This window comes from Denticeps clupeoides, chromosome 13 (assembly GCF_900700375.1).
Source record: "Denticeps clupeoides chromosome 13, fDenClu1.1, whole genome shotgun sequence".
NCBI classification, from domain to species: Eukaryota; Metazoa; Chordata; class Actinopteri; order Clupeiformes; family Denticipitidae; genus Denticeps; species Denticeps clupeoides.
The window spans coordinates 11,697,695-11,709,068 of record NC_041719.1 but is presented as its reverse complement, the minus strand read 5'-3'; the positions used below and the strand labels follow the sequence as shown (position 1 = coordinate 11,709,068).

The 11,374-nt window shown below is 43.2% G+C and overlaps 2 protein-coding genes across 3 annotated transcripts; one reads left to right on the top strand and one right to left on the bottom strand.

Annotated features, from left to right (window-relative positions):
- Window positions 1–751: 751 nt before the first annotated feature.
- Window positions 752–2,834, bottom strand: prpf38a (pre-mRNA processing factor 38A). Of its 2 annotated transcripts, none has more exons than XM_029000793.1 (10): window positions 2,635–2,834; window positions 2,256–2,415; window positions 2,064–2,185; window positions 1,908–1,993; window positions 1,709–1,819; window positions 1,517–1,623; window positions 1,417–1,443; window positions 1,219–1,310; window positions 1,047–1,095; window positions 752–925 (listed from the first exon to the last, which is right to left on the bottom strand). In XM_029000793.1, exons 1-10 carry the CDS (start codon window positions 2,762–2,764, stop codon window positions 880–882), a joined length of 930 nt encoding a protein of 309 aa, XP_028856626.1. In that variant the 5' UTR covers window positions 2,765–2,834; the 3' UTR covers window positions 752–879. The 2 variants fall into 2 exon arrangements, with proteins under 2 accessions (XP_028856626.1, XP_028856627.1); XM_029000794.1 differs by having other exon boundaries at window positions 752–922.
- On the top strand, window positions 2,818–10,571 carry orc1 (origin recognition complex, subunit 1). Its single transcript, XM_029000795.1, has 19 exons — window positions 2,818–3,021; window positions 3,247–3,352; window positions 3,491–3,618; window positions 3,708–3,880; window positions 4,247–4,685; window positions 4,797–5,031; window positions 6,680–6,790; window positions 7,063–7,128; window positions 7,204–7,305; window positions 7,480–7,705; window positions 7,793–7,899; window positions 7,995–8,096; window positions 8,289–8,460; window positions 8,537–8,644; window positions 9,097–9,246; window positions 9,360–9,479; window positions 9,591–9,760; window positions 10,088–10,175; window positions 10,275–10,571. Exons 2-19 carry the CDS (start codon window positions 3,255–3,257, stop codon window positions 10,467–10,469), a joined length of 2,790 nt encoding a protein of 929 aa, XP_028856628.1. The 5' UTR covers window positions 2,818–3,021; window positions 3,247–3,254; the 3' UTR covers window positions 10,470–10,571.
- The last annotated feature ends 803 nt before the right edge of the window (window positions 10,572–11,374 follow it).

The window sequence follows — 11,374 nt, the reverse complement described above, 5'->3', positions numbered from 1 at the left end:
TGGGATCTGTTCCTAGGGGCTCTGCGGAGTCGCTGCGTCTCTCATACAGGACCGGCTTCCCCAGCATTATCCGGAGGTACACAAGCTTCCTTCAGCGCAACCTCCGAGAGACGCCACCATCGCTTAGATCCAACACACCCGGGCTGCTGGTCATTGAGCCGCAGAGGAACGTCACACACTGGGTGAAGCACAGTCTGTGTCAGTCAGAGGCTATCGCGGCAGCTCTACTCACTCAGATCCTGGCTGCTCAAGGCATTCAGTCGAGTGAAGACTTTCTGGATGAGACTGGAGAAAACATGGCTCAGCTGATTGAACAGCGAGGCGATTTTGAATTTAAGAAACAAAGAGCAGTTTCATAATTACCTATATATTCAAAATGTAATATTGTAGGGCACGTAGATACTCATAGTAGATACTTTTACTCTACTAAAGCTTCCTTCTTCATGGTAAGAGTAAAGAAATGGGGATCGTTATGTATAGCAATGTGTTATTTGTACAGAACTACCAAAATATTTTGCTGACATAGATCTATAACAGACCAATAAATTATACAATTATATCAGAAAGCCAACAGTGGCAATGTGTTAACAAGATGCTGTTGCACATTAACTACTTACTAATGGGGGAAATCAAACAACCACTGTAATCTATACCTTAAAAAATACTTAAGCTATGGATTCCACACCTTTGTCAGATCTTGTAATGTAATTTGATATAAATGTTATATTGTTCTCAAACCAAGCCATAACGGTCATCTGCAATTTTTTTTTATTAAAAACATCTGTTGCACAACAGCAAGAAATAAAACTGGGATACACAATTTACAAATTCTTACATAAAAAAAAAAGGCTTGAATCGAATCACAGGAAAAAAATGAAATCATTCGTTTCCCCTTCTGCTTTTCTTGTGACTCCTCTTTGACCTGCTAAAAGAATATATGTTTAGAGCAAAAACAAAATCTACCAAGGAGAGGAATCTGGTGCATTTATAATGTTTTTGTACACTTTGTACTGACTTCTATACCCACCAAGACCCTTAGTTCTTACCTCTCTGGAGATTTTGAATGGCTGCGGTGTCTGTGGCTCCTGTGGTGACCTGCAGAATAGATGAGTACAATCTCAATAAAGCTTTTTCAGCTTCTATCTGAGCACAAGGAAAGGGTCACACATCACAATCCAACACTATTGTTTGCAGAAAAAATTAAGGCTGTTGTAGTACCTGGAGATTTCGAGCGATGACGTCTGTCTCTGGATCGGCTACGGTGTCGCCGTGGGCTCTTGCTACGGTGACGGTCACGTCTTGGGGAAGGACTAAAATACCAAAGCAGTTAATGTAATCATTTTACTTAATTTCACAATTACTTTTTAAAAAAAAGTGTTAAAACAAATTAAAGAATGAATTGTAAATATTAATTACCTTCTTCTTTTTGGTGATCTGCTCCTCCTAAATAGATAAATGTGCATCAGACCATGTTGAAACACTGATGGACCTAAAAGGTGAGACAGTGAGCTCATACCTTCTAGGAGAGCGACTTCGTCTGTACCGAGGGGACGGGGAGCGTCTGGGGCGGTCGTTGTCACGGTAGCCCCGCCTGTGGGGTTCAGGGGTCTGAACTCTTTCAGGCTGAATGAAACATCAAGCACCTTAATAAAGCACCGATATTCTACAATGAAACAGCTGCAGAACAAGTTTCACACAATATAAATACCTTTTCTTCTTCTTCATCCTCTTCTTCACTAGATTCTACCTCATCCAGATCCTCCTCTAGAGCAGAAATGCGGGTATCCAAAAGCTCAGCCTCTTCAAGAACCTGCCTTTTCTGTCCCATGATAGATAAATAAGTTAATAAATGTGCTCAGTGCGAATTCTAAAAAGCGTGTTGTACTCCTGACATGTTACACACTCACCTGGAGCCTAGGCAGGATGACATCACAGACCCTCTCAGCATGTAGCAGCTCATCGATGAATTCGTCCACATGCATCACCTCAAATTCTGTAAGACGGACCAGAGCGGTCAACACACCGCTTTTTAAAACACTTGTATTTATTAAACTCAAATTTACCTCCACTTCTGTTCTGCATCTTAACCTTCCTGTAGTCATTGTATAATGGTTCCAAGTACTTGTAGCAATCCACAGAAGTACCAGTCAACCGCATGTACATCGCTCCAAGAAGACGAACATACCTGAACACATGACAATAAACCATTAATCCATGTCAGTACTACTAATAGCTACTGACGTCACAAGACTTACTTGAAATCCTCGTTCTTGATGAACTCGACAATGATGTCCTTTTCTGGCTGGATCTGCAACATCTTCAGCGTCAAGCACAAAAACGGTGCAGGCTTGATGTTTCCGCCATACACTCCGCCGATGTACTTCAACTCCATGGCCTTGTCCACCACAAGCTCGGCTTTACAAGTCGGAGTGACAGAATGAATGAAGTGGACCACAAATGGACAAAACTACTACACAGCACAGGGGCAGAAGCAACGTCCGCGTTCAATCCACACTGATGCCTGGCACTTTAAAGCGGTTCAGGCGGACCAAATTCATCCGCTGCACGCCGAAAAAGAAATCAAATGAGCATTTAGCCAAGAGGCTAACCACATTAGCAGAATCCATTACTCACCGGTAAGCCCAAAGCACTCCTCCTTCCAGTACTTAGACTCATAAATGCGGGTCCGTATGATTTTTTCCACGAGATACTGTGGGTTCGTTCCGTGGATGCTGTTGGCATCTTTCACTGTTCTATTCGCCATGTTTCGTGACAAACAGGAACGGACCGCGTTCCTGGGGAGGGCGGCGGAAGACTGCGAACAGCATCCGGGTCGGGAGCGCTGCGTTCACGCCGCGGCGTCGAAAAGTGGGCGGGCCCTCGGCCGCGGCGTGGCCAACCACGTGATAAGGTGACGTAATTAGCGCGCGAAAAGACGGTCTACGGTTATTTGACAAAAGTTCTGTTTTTTTTTCCGGCTCCCAGCTGCGCGAACCTCGCTTGGCTCCTTCTCCTTCCACAGTGAGCAGACTTTTTTTTATGATTTATTTATGATTCCAACTTCACGGGTAAGTGTCGAGGCGATTGCGCGTCCCCGAGTGGTGCGTACGCGTGAAAACCCTAAAGAATCTCGTTAAAATGTGGAAGGAAAAATGTGTTCGCTTAGTATGAAAAGTTATGTGTAAAAATGGCGGACTAGTTTGCGGCCTGTGAGTTTATTGCAGCTCTCCTGTCTTGTTTGTGCAGGTCAGAAAATGAGCAGGTACTCCATGAGGTTGCGGATAAAGAGGACTTACGAATTGGAAGGTCGTCAGATAGGCACAGATAGGAAACTCAAGAGGCATTTCTACAAGTGAGTTGTTCTTTTTTATTTTTTTTGCTTCACATAAATGATTAATTTTATATTTTTCTTAACACCCAGCTCCCTGGTTACGCCCTTTAACTTCGCCCTTTTAATATTTTTTTTAATAATTTAGTTTTCTCCTAACAGCACTTTGAAAATTAAAGTCGACGGAAGGCCGGAGGATGCGGTTGTGAATGTGGGAGACTACATAATCATTGAGAGCGATGACGACGACAACCCCTACGTTGCCCAGCTCCTCAAGCTCTTCTGTGACGGTGACGCTGCCAGTGATGTCCCACAAATCCTCGCACTTCCATCTGTTGGTGGATTTTGGTCCTCATCGCTCTGTGTCATGTCTCTTTAGAAACCCGGAAGGTGAAGAAAGCTCTAGTGCAGTGGTACGTGCACTACTGCGAAGTGCCTAAGAACAAGAAGAAGCTGCTTGGCCGCGCTCCACACCCTCAGGAGATCTTCTACTACAACGATCCCTCCTGTGATAGTGAGGTGGATGCGGAGACGATTTTGGGCAAAGTGGAGGTCGGGGCCTGTTTTTCCTTCTCTATTTTATTGATTTTGGTGCTTTTTGTCAGTTTTGGCTCTTTTGTGGAGCCCCTCTCTCTGTATGAAGGCCGTGAGCCTGAGAGGAGAGCAGCGTGTGCACGGCCCCAGCTGAATCGCTTTTAAATGACATTTTTGGTCCCACTTTGCGGAAACTCCTGCACTGTAAGAGCTGGAGCATATAGTGGTCAATATTTGGAATGGAAGCATGTTCTCGCGTATGCTTTACTCTGCCTCCGTCGTCATAGTTTTGGCTGAGAAAGCTGGATTGCATCTAATTCTTTATAACTGTTTCCGACTTTGTAACCGTACTGGCGTGTGATTTTAGCTTTTTTTTGTTCACAGGTGAAACACATTAAAGTTGAAGCCCCCTTTCCAGAGACGCAAACCAACAACACTTTGTATGTCAAACTGTCATGGGACACTAAAACTTTTAAGGCAATAGATATGGGACTTACGAAGCCATGGGACACGGTCACAACCCCTCCCAAGCAGGGAACACAGTCACCTGTGGTAGAAAGCCCCAAGTCACCCCCGCCCTCTGCGTCCTCTCAGCGAGGCCCGGCACTGCGTGCCCTGCCCACCCCCGACCCCACGGTGATGAGGAGGGCGAGCTCCACCTCCTCCTACACGAGCCGCACCATGAGCACAGGCAAGATCCGCAGCAGGGAGGCTGAGTCCATCCACTCTGCCTCCAAGCTTTCAGCCTCCAAGCTGCTAAGCGAGAAGCGGCGGGGCCGAGCCACCTCTGGCCCTGCTGTGAGGAAGAAGCTGGAGCTCAGCAGTGAGTGTTTGCATGGGCTGTTTGTGGTCAGATTTTTTCTTTAAAAGCACATGAAGTTTCTGCTCTAAAAATTGTGATTGCAGTTATGTCTCTTTTATTTGTCTTTATCAGGTCCAGGGAAGTTGATCGAGGAGGAAATGCTCAGTAAGCTGATGGATGAGGAATTAGCCAAGAAAGTCTCCTCTCCAACAAAGACCATTGAGCTTTCTATTTCCCTGGTCCCATTGATGGACCCACGAAAATCGCGAAGACAGGAAGATGAGGAGGAGGAAGCCTTCCCCTTGGAGCCTCTCCAGAGTCCTGACCAGCCCACTGCAGCAACCCTGGACAGCCAAGATACTACCAGGTGTGCACAAGCAGTGGTTAAATGGTTCATTCTTTATGGCAGTAATTGAGCCAATCAGAAAAACAGATTTTGGTCGTCTTTCTGCCTTCAATTTTATCTTTTTTTCCAGTTGATGTTTATTGTGGTCTCTTGTTTCTTAAATTAATTGGCTATAAGCTAAATCAAAAATCCAGTATGTCAGGATGTGTGTGCTGAGAAGTGCAGAATAAACCTACAAATTATGTTCTTCTTCATTAGGGATATATCAAATTTTTATTTATTTATTTATTTATTTAGCTTTTATATAGGTCTTAATGGTCCCCTTATACTGTGTCTGAAATCTCTTTACGGAATTCAGCTGTGGTGAAGACGTACGGCCACTTTTATCCAGTCCCACAATGAGATTTCCGCAGGATGCAACATTTCAGTGTCTGTACTTTTACAGGGCATTTGTGGAAATGACGTGATGAACACCATTCACCATTTATTTTTATTTATTTATTTATTTTTTCTTTTTACAGAAAAATTCTCACTGATTTATTCAGTCTCGCGTGACTAAACTCATTTTTACATCCAATCAGAGAGCAACTGCAATGCTGCAGATATTTGGAAGCCATGACTGTCTGAGGAGTTACTTTTTTTGTGTTTTTAGCATAATCATTCCAAAGAAATGTATCAGTAGCTAGTTGCTAATTTGGATGGATTCCCAAGCATTATTAACTTCATGCATTATCCTACCCAGTGACTTGATTTTCAGGGCTTGTGTTGTGTTAATGTTGCACATGATCTGATTATTTTCAACACAGTTACATGGCCATCATATTTTAATTGATTATTTATTTGGTTAGTGCAAACAATTCAGACGCTGTTGTATGTTTTATGCCACATTAACTCTTTATGCACTTAAGCCAGTTGCAGACTAAACGGCAAGGATGGCGCTGCACTCGTTATTTTCTAAGGCGTGAGGGCCAGAAGAGCAATCTTTTGCTTTACTAGAAAAGTGGCCGGCGATGCAGCAAGCCCGTGGTCAGTCAAATTCTGTACAACCTCTGCCCGCTGTGACCCATTAACATGTGACCAATAGAAACAAGGTTGCTCATTGTTGGCAGTATTGGCATTGTGAGTGTGACTGCACCTTCTTTTTGAGCTGAACCCTGTGGCGAGAATGGTGCCTTCACTGATTTTGCTGGCCTGAAAGCAGAAGCACAAACTCTACTGTTCTGACCAACTTAGTTCCTTGTCAGGTTATCACACTTAACTGTGGTGGACACTTTCTCGCACAGGAACTTGGTCTTGCGTGCTTCATAGTGATAAGTCCTTACAGAAGCTTCTGTCCTAAAGGGCACCTCGTAATTTTATTCTATCTGTGCGTGGCTGTGAGCAGGATTGTTTTGTGATGTTTGATGTAACAGGATTGCATTCCTTTCTTTTACAGTATTAGAATATATTTTATATAATAATTTATTCAGAAGCAATAATATATAATCTGTGGATGGAAATTACACCAAATAAGCATTGTCCTTTGATCAACTGCTAATCATTAAAAAATAGTCACTCTAAAACTGATTAGACATTGACTGTCCATGGATTGGGAATTATTGTTCATCGTTGGGTATTTATTTAATTGTGTTTTAAAGCAGGAACGGTCATAAAGTCTGTTACATTTCAGGGACTTGCATGGACCATCTGATGATGAATTTGTTGAGGAGGGGGTGACCCGTATCTCTGCTAAAACCCCTCAGAGGAAGGCCACCCCACGAAGAAGTAACCTGAGGGGGCCGTGAGTAAACCAGGATCCTTCTCAAAAGATTTATTTATTTATTTAGTTATTTATTTATTTTTATTAACATCTTCACCAGCTGAAAGTTAAAAGAATCACTGTCTCATGATGCAACAAAAATGCACCAGAAGTACTGGAGTTGTGATTTTATCTCTTATAATATGTTATGTGAGCCTGTCACTCTTTTCCCTTCTCGGCTCAATTGATGTTCTCCTTAGGCCAGTTAATGGCTCTGACCTTCTTAACTAAACATGAACAATCTTTCTTATCAGGTCAAGAACCCCTTCCAGGAGGAAAGACCTGTCTTCAGCGTTCAGAGAACCGTCGCTTGGTGTGCTGTGAGTTGCTTGGCCTCATATGCTGTTCTTAATTTTTCTCTCTGGTTTTTCTCACAGAAGTTGTGCTTGTTGCAGGGAAGAGGCGGAGCATGAACACTCACCAGCAGAGCCTGCAGCCACACCCCGGTCCAAGAGGAAGTCTGCTCAATTAGTGTCTGGAAAAATCCTGAAGCAGCTGTGAGTTGGATTTCAGTCATTTGAGTGCCTTTATTGGAAATGTAGTAGTCTGGTAAATGCAGCCATTGATCCTGTCGGGATTGGCAGTCGGATTGGTTCTATGCGGCAGCCACAAAGTAGTGCTGTCGTCTTCATTATTGCATGTGCATTTTTTTTTTTTTTTTTTTGTGCTAGCGACCTGCTGAATGATCAAGAGGTGGACTCTGATGGAGGGGAGGAGGATCTCTTTGTACCGTCCAAAATAGATCTACAAAGCAGTAGTGATGAAGATGGAATGAATGGAAGTGATGATGAGTTGGTCTCACGGAAGAGCCGGAGAGTGTCCAGCTCTCAAACCCCCCGTTCCACAGACAAGAGGCGCTCCTCCACCAGGACTCCTCGGAAGACCCCCAGCAAAAAAGTAAAACGCCAGTGCCGGATAAGCTGGACTGGTCTGAATTAAATGATCTTATATGAATTGAAACCCGGCACTGTCTCCTCTCTGCAGGCTCCTCCCCCTGCAGCACGTACACCTCGCCGTGCCACTCCCAGTATTCCCACCCGGACCCTGCCAGCCAGGAATCCGGACAATGTATTGGAAGAAGCACGAGCAAGGTGAACCGTTGATTTTGTTTCTTGTACACTATTTCTGTGTTGAATGAATGTCCGCTCTATACATTTACTGCATATACAATTTCTCTTCCTCTCAGACTGCATGTATCTTCTGTACCAGAATCTTTGCCCTGTCGAGAACAGGAGTTTCAGGACATTTATAACTTTGTGGAGAGCAAGGTCATTGATGGCACTGGAGGGTAAGGAGTTGGTCTTTCATTTTGGGAGCAGATAAATAAGCTGTAGATCCATGCAAAAATGTAGTATTATGGATTAATAGTGTACATGATTAATAAATTGTTGTCTTAGCAGATACCCCAAAAATAACCCCTAGAAGGTTCAGGTACATTGAGGGTGCTGAGTTTGGAGAGGTGACTGTGTAATTCTGACAGGTGTATGTACATCTCTGGGGTCCCCGGCACGGGAAAAACCGCTACTGTGCATGAGGTAATTCGATGTCTGCAGCAGTCGGCGGTGCAGGATGAGATCCCTCACTTCCACTTCATTGAGATCAACGGGATGAAGATGACTGATCCCCATCAGGCCTATGTCCAAATCCTGCAGGTACTGCATCTTGAAGTGTTTTTGCAGCCTTTGTCTGTCTATACATGGCTTTACAGAATTAAGGTGATGTTTGCAGAAACTGTCAAACCAGAAGGCGACTGCGGACCATGCAGCCAGTCTGCTGGAGAAACGCTTCAGTAACCCCGCACCCAAGAAAGAGACCACAGTCTTGCTAGTTGATGAGGTATGAAATCCCAGATCTTTAACTGTTCTGGAATAATTCTTATATATTTTGTTTAGACTTTATTTTAGTCATGTTGGTCAATGTTTAGGCTGCTGAATGGTGTTTCTTAGAAAAAAAAAAAGTGACTAATTAGTGGTAGAGAAGTGATTTGAGAATGTGAGGACACAGAATGTGTCCTCTGCATTTAATCCTTCACCTTAGTGAGCAGTGGGCAGCCATGAAAGGTGCGCAGGGAGCAGGGTGTGTGGCTGGTACCTCAGTGGCAGCTTGGGAGTTTGAACCGCAACTTTCTGATTACGGGTGTGCTTAGGCTACCACTGTCCCAATTAAGTGAGGAGCATAGTGTTATTAAAAATAAAGCCATTGCATACCTAAAAATGATCACTATGCCGAACATAAACCACATTTAAGGTGTTAATGCCATTCTAATTAGTTTCATGTTTAAATTTCAGCTGGACTTGCTATGGACCCGGAAGCAGAATGTAATGTACAACCTGTTTGACTGGCCAACTCGCCGCCATGCACGTTTGGTGGTACTCACCATAGCGAACACCATGGATCTGCCTGAGAGAATCATGATAAACCGTGTAGCCAGTCGCCTGGTAGGCCTCTCCTCACCGCGCCACAGGGGGACAACTTGCAGAGATCGAATGCCTTGCTGAATTTGTGTGCCGATGGATGAAGAATTAATTTATATTTGTTCTTGTGTGTTTAGGGTCTGACGCGAATGTCATTCCAGCCATACACCTTCAAGCAGCTGCAGCAGATTATCACCTCAAGACTGAATCGAGTGAAGGCCTTTGAGGAGGATGCTCTGCAGCTTGTCTCCAGAAAGGCAATCATTTTATAATAAAAAAAATTTCGCTCTAGACTGGTTCCTCTTTTGCACATTTTTTTTAAAAGAATTTGAAATGCTCTCTGATGTCGTTTCTTTGTTTTCCATCAGGTTGCAGCCTTGTCAGGTGATGCTCGGCGCTGCCTGGATATATGTAGACGTGCCACAGAAATATGCGAGTTCTCTGGTGGTAAACAGAATGGTGCCAGATTGGTCGGGATGAGTCACGTGATGGAAGTGTTGAATGAAATGTTCTCCTCGTCTTACGTCACTGCAATCAGGTGGGTTAGATTTTGTATGAATAAAGCTTGAATTCTTAGACTCACTAACAAAAGCACCTGTAAGAAGCTTGTATGTAGCATAGATGTAATATACCCTAATCAGCTTATAAGATTTTAAGAACAGCTTTACTATTTTAACAATTTTTTTTTCTTGTTGAAACTCATTATTACCCTTTCCCTTACAATTTATGGAATTATATTTGTGACTGTTGTGTTTGCCAGTGTACTGCTGATAGTGAATCGAGGTTGAAAATTATTAATAATCAAATAGTAAAGGTGCTCAGAGGCATAAGACTCATGGTGTTGCATGTGGGTGTGTGCCTACAGGTGTTCATCTGTACAGGAGCAACTCTTTCTGAGGGCTGTCATTGCAGAGTTTCGACGTCTTGGATTAGAGGAGGCAACATTCCAGCAGGTGAGCTGATCTCATTCCAAAGTTCTTTCCACTCGTCAGGGCTCTGGGGCAAGTTAATGTTAATTATGCGTCTTTTATGCCTCTTATGTCTCTGTTTAGGTGTTTGTGCAGCACCAGGCCCTCTGCAGGGTTGAGGGCCTGCAGCCCATCTGTGTTTCTGAGGGTCTGGCTGTGTGTCAGCGCCTGGGGGCCTGCCGTTTGCTGCTGCTGGAGCCCAGCGGACTGGACCTGCTTCTGCGAGTGCGACTCAATGTCAGCCAAGATGATGTGCTTTATGCCCTGAAAGCAGACTGAGCCCCTCTATAGACCTTCTGCAAGATTGAGTTCCTGGATTTTGATTCATTGGGTTCTTTTGATTGATTTTGCAGTAATTGTCTCATAGGGTGTAGAAATGTTTCATTTAGTTTTTCTTGTTTTAAGAATTGCTTTGTTTGGAGCTATATTGAAAGCTGTTCCTCTAGATTAGATTTTGGAATCTTGATTAGTAGGAACCTGTTTTCCATTTTAATGAACTTTTTTAAATGGAGAGCAATCCTTCCCCATTCCTTATGCAATACTGTATAAAATATTTTTATATGGTCAGCTTTTAATTTATATTATGTTTATGTAAAATGTAATAAATATACAATTTTATTTCACTCGCTCACAATTTCTGTTCTGTATCTTTATTCATTAGGATGAGGATCTGTTTAGTTCCAAACATGTATGTTGGATAAACTTCAGTGTAAGAACCCATAATATTAAATCAGTTTTCTTTTAAAAAAAAAAAATATTGTAGCACACCGTAGGTTTGGAGTTTAACAAATGAGTGTTCATGACCCTTGAGAGCATTACATTTACATTCAAGGCATTTGGCAAATGTCCAGAGCTTCCGTGTTACAATCAATGAAGTGATCACTTCTGGTTCTCTAGGACCCCCAATTAGGAATACAATCTTTTTATTCACTATGTTGTAGTTTCTATAAATAAGACAATGTGACTGTTACAAGTTAATCTAAACATACTCTAAAGAGGAAGGTCCTGAGCTGCTACTCAGTGACTGAGCTGTTCTGACCTAAAGGGGAAGTTTATTTCACCACCGAGTGGCCAAGAGAGAGAAGAGTCTAGATGAGTGTCTTCCTTTTACCTTCAGAGATGGAGGGACCAGGCGAGCAGTACTGGAGGCTCGGAGTATACGAGGTGCAGTGCGAGGTGTAATA